Here is a 21,453-nt window from a genome sequence, read left to right on the forward strand (position 1 = left end):
TGTTTCTTGCCGTTGCAAAGCTTTAGTGTTCATATTTTCCATGCGGTTCCAAATAGTCTTCAACTTTTGAGAGATTTTCACCGGGGAGAGCAACTTACAAATCAAAAAATGAAAAGAGTGGGACACTAACAAATGACACTAACATTGACCAACATCAGTTCCAGTTCTGCAAAATGGGAGTATTTGCTTGAAAGTAATCAGCGTAGAAAAACTTAATTAATGATTAGAGATAAATCTGGCATGTATCTCAAACAGGTGCTCCTAGCTCTGTAAATGGAATCTCAGGTTCATCTCTCCAAGGTGTAGCTATCTTCTGTATAGTTCATGACGTAGCTATTTAGGTAGTAAAAAAGCCACAATGGTGAGATATTTGACTTGATTTTTAAAATGGCTAAATTTTGAGAACAGCAGATACAAAAATTTATCTTTTCAAGGGACAAATATTTGGGGATTCAAAGCTGTATTGGTGTGATATTTAACTGTCAAAATGTGTTTTCTAATAATCAAATACTAAATTTAGAACATTTCAAGAACAGAAAGTTCTAGGGAAACAAGTGAGATGAATAATATCGGTCCAATGCTTTGTGAAATGATTTGTCTAGAAGCAAGGAAGAAAACAGATTAAAGAAACATTTGACACTTGTTTGAATAATGCTCTAAATCTTGTACAGCAAGTGAGGCGCGTTAAATGTTGCTTTATCTGTCTCATGTTTTACTTATAGACAAATTGAGCGATTTTTAAGTCATTTCCGTATTTTTCAGGTAAATACAGGAAATAGTTTCCGGTATGCGCAGTAGCAAAAACTGCGAAACGCATAACTACAAAATTTCAATCTGGGTGGCTTGGAGGGAATTTTAATTCCTTCTGTGCAACGTGGGAGTTCAATTTCTTAACGACTGTACAGCAGTGCTCTAGGGAAATTTTCAGTTCGATCAAGAGAACCGACAAGAACTTGCCTCACCGAGAGGGCAGAAAAGTGAAGCACTCAGCCGCAATAGGCGGAGGTCGCGACAGGGCTGCGGGGTAAGGTCAAGCTGGTAGAGAGGCTGTTGGAATTTACAGTTTATGGACGATTAAAATTCTTCTGGCTGTTGTACCGCGTCACTGTAATAAAATATTTTATGTAAATAAGAATCAATTGCCGCATGTATGAAAGACCGTCATATGAGAACGGCTTGAGCGATGTGACTGATTATTGATATTTTTTTAGGGGGGGAAGGGGGTTGTATTCAACGTTTGTATGAAAGAAAAAGTCGAAAATTAACATCATTTGCCGCATATATGACATCACTTAAGAATGGCTAGGCGTATTTGGTTGATTTTTGTCTTTGCAGTGTTCGTAATTGTACAGGGTAACGGCATTTTTCATACGAAAAAGAAAATATAAATTGTTGTGTTCAGTTTGACAGTTCCGCTCTCACATGGTTTCAAAACAAAAAAATGAGTTTGACAGTGACGTTTATAAATATGTATGTAATGTATAAAAGGGAAATGTTACTTCTGAAAATTACGAAAAGTTGTTGAGCCTTTTACTATACTTTTTTACACGAATCCCACGAAAACGAATACAGAGAGGGGGGGAGAACAGAGAGGAAGGGGGAGGTTATGCTCTGACATGGGAGGAGGAGGAGGAGGAGGAGGAGGAGGAGATGTACAGAGAGAGAGGGACGACGAGAAGGTGTACAGAGAGAGAGAGGGAGGGAGGGAGGGGGGGGGGTAAGGAATTTAGGATGTATATTCAATTCGCATACCGATTTAGTAATTGCGAAGCACAGTCGGGTTCGCTAGCAAACAATGAAAACGACGTTTCGACCATATTACAACGTCCTTCCTCAGCGTAAGACTAGTTTTTCAGGAGGAAACTTGCCCCTATTTAGTGGAGACAAGTCGGTGTCAATACGTCTTGCGAATGGAACTTTATTGACTCTAGATAGGCGCATCGTGATGAGAGGGTAGAAACGAGGCCGTCCATGGACTGCCGTCTTGTTGACGATTGGCAACTGCAAATCAGTGTTTCGCAGGATTTCTACCTGGTGTGCGTGGAAATAGACCAAAAGTTCCTCTACAGCTGTTTGTTTATGCTGTCGCGTCCTTGCCCCGTGAGGCCTTTGGCCCGCGACCACTCGCAGCCTTTCGACTGTGGTAGCTGGCTGCCACCTTGTGGTAGCTGGCTGCCTTGAAGTTCGCAGTTTGTAGCTACCCTCTCTGTTAATGTTGTCAGGCTGCTTAGTAATTTCGGTCGCTTCTCGTATTTTGTGCTGGCGCGTCAACGACTCTTCTGCCAGTACACTGACTTTCTCAAGTACGATAGCTTGTTCACAATTCGGTTTGTCCCACGGGGTGACTTAATTTAAGTGCCAGATGTTTCGCTAAGTAATAGGTAGGTGAATCTATTCCCTTCACAACAGATCTTAGTAGAAAACCCTTTTTATTGGATTTAAGCGTTCCATAAATTGTAGGAGGTACAGGAACTTTGATGATGAATCACTTGGCTGTGCCAGGATAAATTTCGAGTCGTTTATGAGATGCTTCGTATTTTTGACTAATCTTGTTGTCGAATAACTCCTTAGTTCTCTATAAATTGGGTCGCTCAGCAGCTCGTCCATTTTCTTTTCACATTCAGAGGTGACATCACAACCGTAGCGTTTCCTGTGCCTTCACAGAAGGTCACAATATCCTTGTCATTCCTGAGCCTGTCTTCCTTCATGTCTAATATTATGTCTGGGTGGGTCTGCTTCTTGTAAGATTCTACTGTTCCCTGCCTCATGTTTTCTGCTTCCATTCGTGGTACTTGATGGAGTGACACCTCCACAGACTGAATGTTCTGATATCTAGCATTTTTTGTGGCCGTAACTGCAATGTTTAACTGTTTGGACAGAACTGACGTCACTGCCTCACTGATCATTTTCGTCGAGATGTTTACCACTGAATGGGCTGTACACAGGCTTGGATAAGTTTGTCGTTCGTTTCCTGTCTGGTCCTCAAACTTTTTCTGCTGACTGCTGACGACATGTTTTTCCACACTTGCAAGTTATCCTGTCGATGTTATTCCGGTGATAGGAAGATAACTATGATGCTGCACAGTTGATTCTTGTTGCAGTCTATGAAGCTCTGGAGATGTTGTATCCTTTCCTTTAGTGGAGCGTGACTGACTCCATAGTAAACTGTTCTACCTTTTCTAGCATCAATTTGTGGCTGTATCCTGATGAATTTCAGACAACATTGTTATCTCGACAGCTTTTGAGGAACACAAGACCATTCAGCAGTTTTACTTTCCTCTTCCCCTGCAATTCCGTGTTCGCAATTCCGCACTGACGATGAATTTCTTGCCAATACATATCTCTGACGTAACTACGTATGTTTAACTAAGGAGTGATAAGAGGGATCTGAAGCCAAGGATAGTCGAGAATACGAAGGTCCTCGTAGCCAAGAGAATCATGATCAAAATTCGAGTACCTCGAAGAATTTATGGACTGTGTTCACTCAAATAACAGTGAAGCGGTACAACAGCCACAAGAATTTTAATCATCCATAAACTCCATAAGGAAGTTTTTCCACTCTGCCTATAGTGAACGAAATTTATGGACTATGTTAACATCATAAGGAAGTTTTTCCACTCTGCCTGTAGTGAACGAATTTGAGTTACCAACTTCCTACATAGCGATACATCTGGCACTGAAATTGCATCACCTTGTGGTCCAAACATACCCTTACACGAAGGATTCTACCCAGTTTATGAAAATGATTAAGTGAAAGGAGACACAGTCAACTGAAACAAAGGCTATTTTTTATATTAAGTCTCTCTTCACCATCATGCCTATAGACAAGACGATTCGCATTCTACAAGAGTAGATCTCATCTAATATCAGTGATGTGGTACCCCTATGTCTGTCAGTAACGTACTTCATCTGGTGGGGAAAACGTTGTGGACAATTAGATGGAGTGGTAATGGGCTGCCGTCTCTCTCCAGTCACTGCGGACACCCTCAAGGAAGCTTTGGATCAAGCGGCCCTAGCTTCTGCACTGTTATGGCCCCAGTGTTAGCTATGGCATGTGGACGACACATCCGTTATAAGGCCACACTGGGAAGCGGTGTTGGGAAACCTCTTTCGGCACTCCAACAGCCTGTACATACAGTTCATACACAAAACTAAAAACAATAGTGGCTTACAATTTTTGGATGTGGAGTTCTATTGAACAGCCAATGGCAAACTGGGACACAAAGTGTATAGGATGCCAACCCACAGAAATCGGTACTTGAATGCGGAGAGCCACCACCACCACGACCACCCAGCTTAGAAGTACTGTGTTCTGTATGATCTGGCTGCCTGTATCTCTAAGAGAAGTGATGCTAATATCACAGAAGAACTGAGCAAGCTACACCACACATTTGTGATAACTACATTATAAGTAAGGCAGCCAAGGACAGTATGAACGACGCAAAAGAAGAAGGCAAGGCAAAGAAGCTCTGTGAGTGACTTGGCAACGTCCTTTGCCGATGCGGTTTCAAATTAATTTTCTACACCAGCCGCAGGATTCACATCATAATAGGTTCCATCAGGAATGCAGTGAATAACCTAAATATCTCCAGGAGAATAGGTGCTATTTTGTGAGTGGAGAGCTGCCTATATAGGTGATGTGGGGAGACCACTCAGCACACGAGTAGCAGAACATGAAGGGTATGTGCGACGAATTCGCAATGGCAGGCCACCACCGTGAGTGTGAACAACCTATCATGTTCCAAGAAGCTCGTGATCTGGCCTAAGAGTCATGGACTTGCCAACACAAAAAAAGAGATTACTTAAATTCTTAAACAGCCTCACAACATTAATAACGAGGATGGATACAAAATCTGGGATTCTGGCTGCCGACTAACACAGTTCTACGAGCTGTGAGTGGTCCCAGGGCAGAAGTCTCACAGGGCATCGACGCGACAACCTGAAATCTACAGAGGAACTCTCAGTGTATTCCCGCGCACATCAGGAGTAAAACATTCCTACAGAAGCCAAGCGCTGATTTGCACACACCAATCATCAACAAGCCCCAATTTGCACGAATAAACTCCTTCGAACCCTCTAGTCGTGAGTAGCCTATTACAGTGTACAGCCAGTAAAATTCCAGAAATATGAGGTGCTGACAGCGACTAATAGCATTAAACTGCGGCATGTTTCGTCCTGTAAAACCAGTGTTGCCCTGAGAAAGACCGTTGCAATACGGCCAAAATAGATTATAAATTATTTTATACAATAGTGTGGTAAAACCTACTAAAGAATTTGATATGAATGAATGATGTCTTGTTAAGAACATGTCTTAAAACAAGAGAGACCACACAGTGATACAGTTGTTTCGACTCGATGGGCAATGAATCCACCACCTTCGGTGCAGACACACTCTTACATTTGACCTCCTGTGGGAATCTCAAAGTAGCGAGCGTGATGGGCATGGGCGGGGACTGCGGATAGGTGGGGGTGGGTGGGAGTGGGGGTCGGCCTGGAGGCGTGCCGAGAAAGTCCGTGTAATTGTTGTAAATACTGTGACCGTCTGGCGCAGCAGAGCATTTCGGATTCTAATGCCGGTCGTCGGCACTGATTAAAAGTCCCGATACAGTGGACATCAGTAGTTCCTTTTCTTTCTTTTCCTTTCTCCCGCTTCAGTCTACAATTTACATAAAGGAATGTTAATCACTCGACACTGGCTGCGATAGCCTACGTAGTTATGTGTAGAGTTGATATTTATTGGTAGTTACTCAAGTGAGTTGTGTAAGAGGGCTGGTGACTGGATATTTTTAGCACAACTTGCCATTCGTAGTGTGCTTTATCGCCAGTCACGTGGTACAACACGGCGGTGGGCGCGTCGGTCTGCTGGCGGGTGTGTTGACAGGCGGCGCTGTGTTGCAGGAGTTACTTCGGAAGCAGCGAAGGCAGCTCACAGTACTCGCTGGTGCGCCTGCCCATGGGAGCCACTGACTTCTCGACTCGCGGATACACGTACGACGACAGCGAGGAGCCTGACCTGTCTCTAAAGAACTTTACCCTCCAGCCGGAGGACACCGAGTACAAGGTAATTCACTGACTTATGTACCTCCACTATACATCGGAGAAGACGACCTCAGCAGCACACATCATCAGCGGATATTATATCAATACCTGTTCCTACATTAACTCATTTATCTCTTACCGTACGAAATTTAAAAACGAAATGAACGCATTGATATTGTGAGAAAGATCAAGTAAAGCGTTTGTGTTTCTTTTGATATTATGGACTTGTTAGCTCAATAAGTGAAATCACTTTATTTTTCGAAATGTAAGCAGACCTCCTTTCATAGTTATTTGCGAGTGGTATTAGCAATTCACTACTTCCCACGTATGGTGGAAGTGAAGGCCCGTCATCGCAATTATATTAGCTACTGTAGTCCACGAAAAAAATAGAGGTATATCGCACTGAATTCAAATGCCATAGTACAAAAAAGATGGTAAAGAATGAGTGAAATTATGCAAATACCTGAGAGACCATTTTTATTAGCACGCTCTTGGACCTCCTTTTGCATGTATCATTGCTGCTATTCGATGTGCGAGGCATAAATGGATCCACAAGCTGCGACATGGTCGCGAATTCAACAGACCCGAATACAGAATAAATTTCCTTTAATTCACGTGTATGGTCACAATTTTTTTTAACCAAGCTACCGGCTTATGTCTGTAATGACCATCTTCAACTTTTCTTTTGAAAACATGTCCTAATATACTGAAGCCATTATTTGACGATGCCACTATGATGATGAGGTCCCATACTCCGAGGAGCGTAGGGAACGATGCGGGAGACACACACCGCCGAATAGGTAAGGTGGTAGCGGAGGTGGTTTGCCATTGCCTTCCTCAGACCGTAATGGGGATGAATGATGATGAAGACAACACAACAACACTCAGTCATCTGGAGGCAGGGAAAAATCCCTGACCCCACCGGGAATCGAATCCCGGATCCTGTGTGCAGGAAGCGACAAAGCTACCGCAAGAGCGTATATTAGGACGTTTTTATAAAACAGACCCGAAGATTGTCATTATAGACGGGAACCGGTAGTATGGTGAAAAAAATTTGTGGCCAAAAAAATGGCTCTGAGCACTATGGGATTTAACATCTTAGGCCATCAGTCCCCTAGAACTTAGAACTACTTAAACCTAACTAACTTAAGGACATCACACAACACCCAGCCATCACGAGGCAGAGAAAAGTCCCTGACCCCGCCGAGAATCGAACCCGGGAACCCGGGCGTGGGAAGCGAGAACGCTACCGCACGACCACGAGATGCGGGCATTTGTGGCGATGCACATAAAGTAAAGGAAATTTATAGCTTAAATATATATCATGTAAAACAGAGACGTACATATTCATTCCTCCTCCAAAAAGGTCGCAGTTTAGAAACTTACCCTTTGAAGTGGTAAATAAGTGTAAAAGAGCAGCTTGTCCTGCAGAATATCTAACAAAAGCTGATTTCAGGAGTCTGAGGTGTCCCCAAGAGGTGTATAATTACTTTTAGAATACATATCCCATAAGCCACCACACGGTGCATAGCAGAGAGTACCCCTCGTACCACAGATAATCATTCCCTTCCCCGTGCCACTCAGCAATGTAGAGGAAGAAAAGCGACTGTCTACAGGGATTGAACAAAAATTAGGAATCACCGTGAGAAATTAATGTTTGAACATACAGTAAATGCAGATTGTAGCAAGCCTGCAGGTTGCGCTGTTGTATTTGATCATGTACTGCACCTGTGCAGTATCCTCAATACGTCGCAACATTTTTCTCTCAAGCTGTATTACGACTACTAGCGCCTGCCATCTCCTTACTTTATGCCGGCCATAGTGCGCCATACAGACCTCTTAGGTAGCGCGTATTGCCACCGCTGAGTAGCAAAATTGTTAAGGTGAGACTGCGTGGAGTTCTTTTGTCTGAACTTTAGTGTTATCCTCTATTTATTTACAGCAATTACCTTTAGTTTTCAAAAAAAAAGTATAGGAATTGGCAAGTAGGAAATTATAAATTTATGGTATAAATTGAGAAGAGAATTTAAAAAAATTCAGGTAAGAGTAGATATACACTATGTGATGAAAAGTATCCAGACACCCCGAAAAACATACGTTTTTCATATTAGGTGCATTGCGCCACCACTTACTGCCAGGTACCCCATATCAGCGACCTCATTAGTCATTAGACATCGCGAGGGAGTAGAGTGGGGCGCTTCACGGAACTCACGGACTTCGAACGTGGTCAGGTGATTGGGTGTCACTTGTGTCATGTGTCTGTAGGCGAGATTTCCACCCTCCTAAACATCCCTAGGTCCACTGTTTCCGATGTGATACTGAAGTGGAAATATGAAGGGACACGTACAGCACAAAAGCGTACAGGCCCACGTCGACTGCTGACTGACAGAGACCGCCAACAGTTGAAGAAGGTCGTAACGTGTAATAGGCAGTCATCTATCCAGACCATCATACAGGAATTCCTAACTGCATCAGGATCCCCCCCCCCCTTCCCGCCCACCCCATGAACCATGGACCTTGTCGTTGGTGGGGACGCTTCCGTGCCTCAGCGATACAGATAGCCGTACCGTAGGTACAACCGCAACGGAGGGGTATGTGTTGAGAGGCCAGACAAACGTGTCGTTCCTGAAGAGGGGCAGCAGCCTTTTCAGCAGCTGCAGCGGCAACGTCTGGATGATTGACTGATCTGGCCTTGTAACAATAACCAAAACGGCCTTGCTGTGCTGGTACTGCGAACGGCTGAAAGCAAGGGGAAACAGGGGAAACTAAGGCCGTAATTTTTCCCGAGCGCATGCAGCTTTACTTAGGATTAAATGATGATGGCGTCCTCTTGGGTAAAATGTTCCGGAGGTAAAATAGTCCCCCCTTCTTATCTCCGGGTGGGGACTACTCAAGAGGATGCCGTTATCAGGAGAAAGAAAACTGGCGTTCTACGGATCGGAGCGTGGAATGTCAGATCCCTTAATCGGGCAGGTAGCTTAGAAAATTTGAAAAGGGAAATGGATAGGTTAAAGTTAGATATAGTGGGAATTAGTGAAGTTCGGTGGCAGGAGGAACAAGACTTCTGGTCAGGTGACTACAGGGTTATAAACACAAAATCAAATAGGGGTAATACAGGAGTAGGTTTAATAATGAATAGGAAAATAGGAATGCGGGTAAGCCACTACAAACAGCATAGTGAACGCATTATTGTGGCCAAGATAGATACGATGACGAAGAAATTGAAGAAATGTATGATAAAATAAAAGAAATTATTCAGATAGTGAAGGGAGACGAAAATTTAATAGTCATGGGTGACTGGAATTCGAGTGTAGGAAAAGGGAGAGAAGGAAACGTAGTAGGTGAATATGGATTGGGACTAAGAAATGAAAGAGGAAGCCACCTGGTAGAATTTTGCACAGAGCACAACTTAATCATAGCTAACACTTGGTTTCAGAATCATGAAAGGAAGTTGTATACATGGAAGAACCCTGGAGATACTAAAAGGTATCAGATAGATTATATAATGGTAAGACAGAGATTTTGGAACCAGGATTTAAATTGTAAGACATTTCCAGGGGCAGATGTGGACTCTGACCACAATCTATTGCTTATGAACTGTAGATTAAAACTGAAGAAACTGCAAAAATGTGGGAAATTAAGGAGATGGGACCTGGATAAACTGAAAGAACCATAGGTTATACAGGGTTTCAGGGAGAGCATAAGGGAACAATTGACAGAAATGGGGGAAAGAAATACAGTAGAAGAAGAATGGGTAGCTTTGAGGGATGAAGTAGTGAAGGCAGTAAAGGATCAAGTAGGTAAAAAGACGAGGGCTAGTAGAAACCCTTGGGTAACGGAAGAAATATTGAATTTAATTGATGAAAGGAGAAATATAAAAATGCAGTAAATGAAGCAGGCAAAAAGGAATACGAACGTCTCAAAAATGAGATCGACAGGAAGTGTAAAATGGCTAAGCATGGATGGCTAGAGGACAAATGTAAGGATGTAGAGGCTTATCTCACTAGGGGTAAGATAGATACTGCCTACAGGAAAATTAAAGAGACCTTTGGAGAAAAGAGAACCACTTGTATGAATATCAAGAGCTCAGATGGAAACCCAGTTCTAAGCGAAGAAGGAAAAGCAGAAAGGTGGAAGGAGTATATAGAGGTTCTATACAAGGGCGATGTACTTCAGGACAATATTATGGAAATGGAAGAGGATGTAGATGAAGATGAAATGGGAGTACGATACAGCGTGAAGAGTTTGACAAAGCACTGAAAGACTTGAATCGAAATAAGGCCCCCGGAGTAGACAACATTCCATTGGAACTACTGACGGCCTTGGGAGAGCCAGTCCTGACAAAACTGTACCATCTGGTGAGAAAGATGTATGAGATAGGCGAAATACTCTCAGACTTCAAGAAGGATATAATAATTCAAATCCCAAAGAAAGCAGGTGTTGACATATGTGAAAATTACCGAACAATCAGTTTAATAAGCCACAGCTGCAAAATACTTACGCGAATTCTTTACAGACGAATGGAAAAACTAGTAGAAGCCGACCTCGGGGAAGATCAGTTTGGATTCCGAAGAAATGTTGGAACACGTGAGGCAATACTGACCTTACGACTTATCTTAGAAGAAAGATTAAGGAAAGGCAAACCTACTTTTCTAGCATTTGTAGACTTAGAGAAAGCTTTTGACAATGTTGACTGGAATACTCTCTTTCAAATTCTGAAGGTGGCAGGGGTAAAATATAGGGAGCGAAAGACTATTTACAATTGTACAGAGACCAGATGGCAGTTATACGAGTCGACGGACATGAAAGGGAATCAGTGGTTGGGAAGGGAGTAAGACGGGGTTGCTGCCTCTCCCCGATGTTATTCAATCTGTATATTGAGCAAGCAGTAAAGGAAACAAAAGAAAAATTCGAAGTAGGTATTTAAATCCATGGAGAAGAAATAAAAACTTTGAGGTTAGCCGATGACATTGTAATTCTGTCAGAGACAGCAAAGGACTTGGAAGAGCAGTGGAACGGAATGGACAGTGTCTTGAAAGGAGGATATAAGATGAACATCAACAAAAGCAAAACGAGAATAATGGAATGTCGTCGAATTAAGTCGGGTGATGCTGAGGGAGTTAGATTAGGAAATGAGACACTTAAAGTAGTAAAGGAGTTTTGCTATTTGGGGAGCAAAATAACTGATGATGGTTGAAGTAGAGAGGATATAAAATGTAGACTGGCAATGGCAAGGAAAGCGTTTCTGAAGAAGAGAAATTTGTTAACATCGAGTTTAGATTTAAGTGTCAGGAAGTCATTTCTGAAAGTATTTGTTTGGAGTGTAGCCATATATGGAAGTAAAACATGGACGATAAGTAATTTGGACAAGAAGAGAATAGAAGCTTTCGAAATATGGTGCTACAGAAGAATGCTGAAGAATAGATGGGTAGATCACATAACTAATGAGGAAGTATTGAATACGATTGGGGAGAAGAGACGTTTGTGGCACAACTTTACCAGAAGAATGGATCGGTTGGTAGCACATGTTCTGAGGCATCAAGGGATCGCCAATTTAGTATTGGAGGGCAGCGTGGAGGGTAACAATCGTACAGGGAGACCAAGAGATGAATACACTAAGCAGATTCAGAAGGATGTAGGTTGCAGTAGGTACTGGGAGATGAAGAAGCTTGCACAGGATAGACTAGCATGGAGAGCTTTATTAGACCAGTCTCAGGACTGAAGACAACAACAACAACATCAGGATCCACTGCAAGTACTATGACAGTCAGTCGGGAGATGAGAAAACTTGGATTTCATGGTCGAGCGGCTGTTCATAAGCCTCACATCTCGCTGGTAAATGCCAAACGACGCCTCGCTTGGTGTAAGGAGCGTCAACATTTGACGATTGAACAGTGGAAAAACGTTGTGTGGAGTGACGAATTACGGTACACAAGGTGGCGATCCGATGGCAGGTTGTGGGTATTGCGAAAGCCCCGTGAACGTCATCTGCCAGCGTCTGTAGTGCCAACAGCAGAATTTCGGAGGCGGAGGTGTTATGGTGTGGTCGTGTTTTTCATGGAGGGGGCTTGCACCCCTTGTTGCTTTGCGTGTCACTATCACAGCACGTGCCTACATTAATGTTTTAAGCACCTTCTTGCTTCTCACTGGTGAAGAGCAATTCGGGGATGGCGATTGCTTCTTTCAACACGATCGAGCACCTGTTCATAATGCATGGCCTGTGGCGGAATTATTATACGACAAAAACATCCGTGTAATGGACTGGCCTTTAGGGTGTTTTGGAACGCCGACTTGGTGCCAGGCTTCACCGACCGACATCGATACCTCTCCTCGTTGCAGCACCACGTGGAGAGTGGGCTGCCATTCTCGAAGAAAGCTTCCAGCACATGATTGAATGTATGCCTGCGAGAGTGGGAGCTGTCATCAAGGCTAAGGGTGGGCCAACACCATACGGAATTCCAGCATTACCGATTAAGGGCCCCACGGACTCGCAAGTCGTTTTCAGCCATGGATCCGGATACTTTTGATCATGTAGTGTAGGTCTCCCTTGACCAACACTAGCTGGGGAACGTGACTTTATATTAATCTTCAAGTCCAGTGTCGGCATGTGATGCTACCCAGTTTAGTATTATCTACTTGAACATCTCTTTTCAACAAAGCTCGATTCGTTCAGGACATGTGGATCTAATCTGTATCGGTGTTGTTTGTTAGAATGCTGGGTGAGCTGGTGTTTGTTAGGTTACATACCAACTACTACCACCAAATTCTGCATGGCTCTGGAACAATATCCTGCCTCAATGTAACCCAGTTATGTACTGTTCCTGCAGAGCTGTAGGAGATATAAAAAGCATCCAATAATCTGTTATTAATCTCGACAATACAATTTTGTGGAATAAAACTAGAATTTCTTGAGTAGTGAACTGATTAATTTTTTACAATTGCGTAATGTGGATGTTCTGTCTCTGTTGTGTATTTACACTCCTTGAGTGTGCTAGCTTCTTTATAGTAAATTTATATTACATTCATATTATTACATTATTTATGTAACTACATAACGATGTTGAGCACAGATTCAACATGGATTCTACAACACTATCTATCCACAGACTATTCTAATTACTCCTACTTTTAATTAGTTTCATTCATAATAAGATATAAATAGCAATCTTTTATTAATGTTCTCGTGAGTAGATGTGCATGTTTCATGTGTTTTATGTTATATATATTTTGTGTGTCTCTGTTATGTCAGTGTTGTCATTGTCGCTAACGTCGTTGTCAATACTGGAGACACTCTATCTCTCTGTGTCGGTCTGTCTTCGTCTTCTGCGCTTTCTGTAGCAATGAGTCTGCTTAAGCATGTCATGTTCTGATTTCTGAGATGTTGTTGGCGGTTGCGTTCAACTGTGTCCATGTATTTGGGTTTCTCAATGCATCAAATAGTGTTGCTTCTGTTATGTGTCCTATGTTATTACGTAAGTGCCTGAATCTAAGGCGTTTTACAAGGATGGGATCTGGGGAACCAATTTCTCCACAAATGCAACGATTGAAAATCTCAGTCATGATCAGAATAGTGACGTGTTTAGAGGTGAGTGGATGAGTTGTCTCTCTTTCTGAACCAGAGAAGGTAGTGATGGACGCCGAAGTCTGGTGCAAAGTCTGTGTTTTAACCCTTCACAAAAGTACTCTGCTGGGTTCAGGTCGGGACTCTAGACAGACCAGGCCATTTCAGTGACGTTATAGTCCGCAAACCATTGCCTCAGACATACTGTCCTATGGCAGGGTGCATTCTCATGCTGATACAAACAATCATCGCCTATGAACTGTAGCGCCCTGGTAGAGGATCACTATGGTCGATGGTCCTCAGGGTCATAAAGTCGACTGTTGATCACGCAATGTATGCAGGTACGACCAAACGCACTATTAAATTTGTATTACGTTATTAGATATTTACTGTCCAAAAAATACAGCACTTGTCGTATAGATATTCGGGCAGTCAGCGTTGGCGGGAACGCAAGCCGTAAGTGCCTATCTGGTATATACTGACCAGGCAGCAGCAGATAGCCACGGCATCGTCGGCAGAGTTGGCAGTGTCAGCACCAGTGTCGTGACAGGGCCGATGCCTCGTGCAGTTCGAACACTTCGCCATTCACACTGCTCTAGGCGGCCAATAGCTTCCCAGTGCCATGTCCTCTCGTCAGGAGAGAGAGACTGGCACCATGCAAGTCTGCTACAGGAAAAGAGGCGAGCGGTAGCAGTGGCTCAGCCCCACAACAACGCATGGCGATCTGATTCCAGGCCCAGCCAGCTGGGCCGTGAGAAAGCCTGCCACGATGTGACGGCCACAACTCACCACCAGTCTTGACTTGGTAGATGGCGCTGCGGCCTACAGCAACCGAGTTTCTCCAGGTACGACTTGCTGCTCCATGGGAGATCACAGGCGACTAGGCAGCAGAGGGTCGACGGACATTTACGTCGCCTCGCGCCAGGATTGCTACAGACTGAATAAAACTCATGTGTTGCCATACATTTTATCTCGTTTTCAGACTCACTTAGTTTCAGAGTCGAATGTGTCAATCTACTGTAGGGTCTTTTAATCCCGGTAGACACCTCAGGGCAGATTGTCGGCTACTGCCTTAAGTTTTTTTTCCGCAGAGGTAACAGTGATTATGTGTAATACCACACATGATAGCCAACGTCTCTTTTTCCAATAGAAAAATGTGGGTTGGCTTTATCAAACTGTGTTGATGCATGTGGCACCATGTGCTTCTTGTCCACTCCTTACCTGAGACCGATCTCGAAATTACTTGCATTGCGTGATGAATTAACCTGACATTATAAACTCTTTTTCAAAATTCGGAAACACCAATACCATACTAGACATTGATTCCTGTTTTATTTTATCAAATATTGACAGTCAGTAGACCCTTTTAGACTGTGCTCTTATCTTTAACAAACGATTCAGCAGCCCAGCAATTTCAATAAATAATGATTTTTCCTTTAGTAATAACAAAGACTATCTGTGCCGCTAAGAAATCACGTACTGCAGAAATTAAATGTGGATCGGCTTAAGCACACATTCCTAACTAATTAGAAGCCCCAGGTAATTCACCTCTGTCGCTGCAACGTGACATCTATCCCCACTCAGTGCCGAATGTGCTGTATGTAGTCTCTTGAATACTTCCTCCCACCCGTTTGGTACAGTTTCAACAACCAGAGTTGCAAGATCCAGTTATTATTTAATTGATGACTAGCGTCGTCTTACCTGAACCAATTTTCAGATCACTCAGACAGAGAAAACGGTATTTTCTGAAATAGCAAATGCACCATGTGAAGATTATACCTATGTATGTAACAAACTCAAGCTTAACGATGAACAGTGATAGAAAAACATGAAAGTGTGTCTGGGTGATCGGAAAATAAGTTCAGGTGAGATGACACTAGTCATCAATCAAACAAAAAGTAAATTTTGCCGCTTCAGCTGTTCCTGTATCAAAAATGGCTCGAATGGCTCTGAGCACTATGGGACTTAACATCTATGGTCATCAGTCCCCTAGAACTTAAAACTACTTAAACCTAATTAACCTATGGACATCACGCAACACCCAGTCATCACGAGCTGTTCCTGTATCGAACTGGTTAAAAGAGTTGTCTGTCCTAAAATTAATTCAGCATGCTGGGTATCCACCTCCTCCAATTGTTGTGCATATTCCTCCATGTTTTTGTAAAACACAATTATGTAATTGACATAAACCATGCAACGTTTCAGCTTTTCATCATTTGAGTATGCCATCCAACAACCTTTTAAATGTGGTTGGTGCATTTTTGAAACCAAACGGCATTCTATGATATTGGTAATGATTCCACGAGACTGCAGGCGGTGGTCATCCAGAAATACTCGCACTATTGGTGATGGTAACTTTTTAAATTCATTGTAAAAAAGTATTTACTCTGACCTAAGATGTTTAAACTCTCTATTATGTTTGCTATAGGATGCGCATCGATGATAGCTCTTGTATTCAGAAACCTGTAATCACAGCACAGTCTATTCTTACTGGTAACATCTGGTGATTTTTTGGGAACAATTACGATTTGAACGACCCATGGTCTGTTATTATGTTCAATAATGCCATTGGCCAAATGGTGGGCTATAAATCCATCCATTACCATTTTGCAGGTGGCTTGGGACACTGTATGGTTTCCTGTATACTCGACCGCTGTTTCTTGTTGGTATTCTGTGTCACGTCACTAGTATCGTTGGTAATGGATCACCAACATTAAAGAGAAAGGTATATAATTGTGACACAGCTTTTATGACTGCCCTATCTCTTCGTTTCAAATGCTTCAGCAATCAAGATGCATTGACGTTTGCTTGTAGCAAAGGTCTTCACTTAACGTATCCAGATCATCGCCTTGTAGGATACATACCCTGGCAACTAGTAAACACAATGACACGACTACCTCATCCATGACAAAATTATCTATGCTCAATGGAATTATATAATCACCATCTAAATTCCCAGAAAAATAAATGAAAAATCCTCAAGGACAAGGTCATTTCATTGAGAAGTGAGATGGCAGGTAGTTCATCGTCGTAAGAGTATACAATAACAAATTCAGACCAAACTAAACACACGTTTCAGTAAGGGTGACGAAACAGTCACCATAATCAAATGATCATAAAATTGTTGAATGACTTCCTGAGATAGATTTGTCCAAGCATCGTGAACCTTCTGTTACAATGGTTCTTGCAGGCTCTGGAGAATGAGTAAGTTCCTCCTTCTTCACGTCCTATTCTTCTCCAGCTGGTGAGAGACCGGATGATATAATGGGTCACATTGCGTTGCAGCAGCCTTATGAGGACGTGCATTGCTGAAAAAGCAAAGGCAATAGAATCGGCAGTAGCACAGGGTAAGCAGCCGCTGCAATGTGGCCGGTACCGGTTATTGCAATGTAGCAGGTACCGGTTATTTTGCCCTGCAGAAACACCAAAAGTGACCACGTGTTGTAGTTTGAAGTTGAGTAGGACCTGTGTGTTGTGGGTGACTGCATTCTATAACAAGCCACTCATCGTTTCTATGTCCATCACTCACATAGAGATTGAACCTTCTCTCATCACTGAAGACAACAGAGTGCCTTTCCACTCTCCAGTCAACTTCTTCATCACACCAGGGTAACCATGCTTGGTAGTGTCACACTGCCAGCGGTAGCCTGGTCAGAGGCACATGTGTTCTTGAGCTTTCTCTAGCAGGCGGTTCACGTTGGTCCCTGAGAATACAGCAAGTGCTACGTGTGCCCAGATTTCACCCCTGCATTACGTTCGGTCAGCCTCCAATGCTCGCACAATGCATTGTTAATGACATGTGTCTTTACTATGCAGACATCCAGAACCTGATCTACAGGTGTGGGAATGTTCAACAGACCACCGTCAATTGCACCGACACACCAACTGTGTAATGTGCCCAACAAGTGGAGCACTCCATCTACTCATCATTCCTACTTCCTGCAGACCCACAATGCGACTCCATTCAAGTGGATGAAGCTGTTCAACAGGAGTTCATACTCATCGGTGGGCATGATTGTATTCTGAAATTAATTATGCAAACGCTGTTCACCTCCAAACTCAGCAAAGTTATTGCTGGCAGAGTTAAAAGGGAGTGTACTCAGGCAGGCTTCATGAGCAACATCTGATCACTGGTGACCGTGACAAATGGACCACTAACACTACAATCCGCCAGTATGCGTATATTATATCCTGCCGCCACTGAAGACAGTCCTCGGGAATGTTGTATTTTTTCTAGCAGTGTGTTTCCCATGCACTTACTACCTTTCTACACACTACACAATGCGACTGATCAAACTCATTGTTGCCTTCCAGTGGCTCTACTACACATAACCATTCGCTTGGCAGGTCAGTACTCACATTCATCTAGACTAACTGTCCTGAACCTCTCGGTACGTTATCGCTCGAATTGGTTTTCAGTGCACACATCTGCACTTTATTTGGTACTACCTACAATATTGGTGATCATTGTGGTGTTGTAACACTTGCAATAGTGGAAACCATGCAACCATGAGCTCGAATATATACTGCAAAAGGTTCATTTTTGCGTGATGTTTGTCCAGAAAGACAAACCCAAGCATAGCACAGTACCTCTCACCGGCATGTGGTAACACCTCCAAATACTGAAATCATTGTGTTCCAGTGCTAAAACTGAAAGGTATTTTCCCCAGTTATGTCACGTCATTACCACCTACCCCACACAACATACATAGTGGCGATTCCCGACTCTTCCTACCTAAGAATTCCAGACTAACGCCCGACACATTACCCCCTGTGTCTACCAAAAATTGAGATTCTGTCCTTTTCAGTGTGTCCAACGTGCAGTATTCCGTCTCTGCATACGTTTTTCAGTATTTTGTTTTCCTGGGGACGCTATCCGATGACTGAGACCTTGTCCTTGTCGTTTAACAAATGATTGTCCTTACGCTGTCTATCCTGGTTTTTTCTTCGAACATGATGCTCTCAGTGCCCTACTTCCCCGCATGTGTAACACTGGCTTGGCGGCATTGCTTCTTAACGTGGCCCATACGTCCAGAGCCATAACATTTTATCCCGAGGAGAATGCTCTTCAGTCATTTCGTCCTTAGGTAGCAATTTCAGTTACCTATAGTTGAGTAGAAACCTGATAGCGGCGGCTAAATCACTCATGTTTTCCATTCTAGCCTTTCTGCTTATGTCACCTGGACGTCTTCATAAAAAAACATGTATGCCCTGATTTATATCTCCTGCAGAATAACTCTGCTTGTTTCCACATGGTGCATCAGTTCATAGGTTAGCGCGCAAATTTTTCTAATCCGGTCTGAAAATGCTACGACTGATTCATTGCGCTTTTGTAGCAGATCACTAAACTTTGCTGTAAAAATCTTCGTACTGTTCTACTTGCAGTAAATCTGAGAAAGCCTGTTAGCTAGCTGTTCAAACGTCTGCATTTTATTTAATCCTTGATGGTACGTGACATACGCTTTCATATCACCACCCAACCGTATCTTAGGCATGCGCAAGCACGTCCCACCGTTCAATGACCTAATTTAGCGGCAGCCTTCAAATCATTAATAAATATAGACACATTCTCTGCGGTTTTTTTTTCGAAAAAAGCCGCTAGACGAGTTGCTACAGAGTCTACATCAGGGATATTTACATTCTACAAGACTTGTGCCTCTACTGACTCGGTTTGTACTTGAGCGCTACTGGCTGTTTAGGTGTCTATCTGTTTCTGCAACTCAGCGTTACTTTTTAAGAACGCAGCTACTCGCCCCTTCAAAACCCAACTGCTTTGTTCATCGTTGCCGCACGTATTTCTGGTATTTGTGTTGTCTCTCTCTGAAAAGTACACCAATTATGACGGACTATAGCTGCAAGTATGCAGACAGAGACGCTAGAAAACAAAACTTTAGGACTTGTCATGGCCCGTCGAGATTCACATACTGATGTGTTTCATTTCCAATCATTCTACAGGTATCACACTTAATTAGTGCAGACTTCGTGCATGGAAACTCATAACCAGGTAAATTACAATTTCGGCATCTAATAGACCATGTGTACCACACTCTTGAATTATGACAGACAGCAGTCTCTTGCGGTTTTACAAAATTCGCTTTCATATTTTGGTAAATGACTCTCTTAACATCCATTACTGCAACATACAAAATGAAAGATAGACAAAGATGCACTCAGCAACTGATAGTGCTAGGCTGCTTGCCTTCTTACAACAAAACTTCTGACGCCATATGTTGGGCTCTGGTGGGAAGGGGGGGGGGGGGGGGGGTAGGATGTAGGATGGTACGGTGGATGATGGCTGAAGGTCAGGTCGACGTCAGGAAGTCACCAGTTGACCACCCAAGGAATGTGGGTACGTTGGCTGCCTGCCTGAAGCACAAAGGTGTTATTAAAACAGTATTACAATATTAAAAATTTATTTTTCACTAAATACATTGGTGTATCGACGTTCAGGCATCCAGCGCTTGTGGGAATGCAAAACGTAAGTGCCTGTCCGGTATGTGCTGGCCAGGTGGCTGAATGACAGCGGTGGCAAGCCAACACAATGATGGATGACGATTTGCTCCCAAGTCCTATTAATTGGACCTACAGAAGACCCTCCAGATGGTGATGGCCACAACCCTTCCAACAGATACTGCTGCTCAATGGAAGATCAAAGGCAACTAGATGAGCAGAGGGTCAACAAACTTAGGCGTTAGCTCTAGATCGGAGATCTAAAAACTGAATAGAACTCAACCACAACAGTATTCATACAGGTTCGGCTTATGTGCTCTCTTGCAATGAGTTAGAAACGAAATCATTTGGCCTGTTTTTCTCATTTCATCTGCTCTCTCAGTCGCTTCAGGATTTCGCAACTTCACCTTTCAGGCGCTCTTTCTGCTGTATCAGTATTATGAATAGTTACTCTCGTGTCCAACCTCAGTCGCAAATATCACGATATCTCTCTGTCGCCATGGCGTCAGTCTGCTACGTTGCTGTCTCAAATGCTTAATTCATTCAGGGAGCACAGCGTGTTGTCTGCTAAAAGACTGGCTGTTCTTTCTCGCTGTAATTTCGTCTGTTTATTAATCCGTTCTGATCTGCCTCTGACGGTGCCGGGAAAGATCCTTGTTAATTTTCTGGCTGCACTAAATATGCTCGGCTGTACAACAGAACTTAGCTGTATGCAATACACAATGGTGTGAAACATGTTCACATTCCTTCCTTATTAGCGTTTCCTGAAGTGCAGTTAGGGAACCAGACCATAAACACGAAAAACACCCCCATACTTCCCCTTACTTCAGTGTTTGCACTACATATGAAGGCAAGTAGCGTTCTCCAGGCGTTCACCAAACTATCCATCGGACTGTCACAGAGCATAGCGCGATTCATCGCTACAAAAGCACTTTGGAACTTACGAGTGACTCCTTCCGCTGGTTTCAAGCGAATTTTTACAACCACCCTCGACAATGTTCGATGGTTGGTGCCTGTCAGTGTCTAAGTTCTTCCTCGTCTTTGCTTGTCTGTGGTTGTCCGTTGGAATTTCTACTTGACAGTCACATCATCAAGAGTCTACTTGGGCAGCCTTAGTGAGGTTGAAATATCCCTGGCTGATTTGTTACTCAGGTGTCACCCAATGACAAGTCCACGTTCGAAATCACTGACCTCTCGTGACCGACCAGTTCTACTGTTCCTGATTCTCTTTCTATACTGGTGGGGCCGCCTGCTGTGACATCTAGTGGTCAATTTCGCATTGCATAGGGGTGTCTGGACCTTTGGTTCATAGGAGTATCTGGATACCTTGGATCAGATAATGTATGGTGAGCAAAGTTATATGAAAACTACGGGTCATAGCTGTATTAGTTGTGTTGAACTAA

At 43.2% G+C, this 21,453-nt stretch overlaps 1 protein-coding gene across 1 annotated transcript in view; it reads left to right on the plus strand.

Moving 5' to 3' along the window:
- Positions 1 to 21,453, plus strand: part of LOC126334544 (lysosomal acid glucosylceramidase-like) — a 127,305-nt gene that overhangs the window by 63,552 nt on the left and 42,300 nt on the right. Inside the window, exon 4 of the mRNA XM_049996909.1 lies at positions 5,899 to 6,061. Coding sequence (XP_049852866.1) covers positions 5,899 to 6,061 — 163 coding nt within the window. The remainder of the gene's footprint in view (positions 1 to 5,898; positions 6,062 to 21,453) is intronic.

The sequence above is a fragment of the Schistocerca gregaria genome, chromosome 2 (assembly GCF_023897955.1).
Source record: "Schistocerca gregaria isolate iqSchGreg1 chromosome 2, iqSchGreg1.2, whole genome shotgun sequence".
Taxonomy (NCBI): Eukaryota; Metazoa; Arthropoda; class Insecta; order Orthoptera; family Acrididae; genus Schistocerca; species Schistocerca gregaria.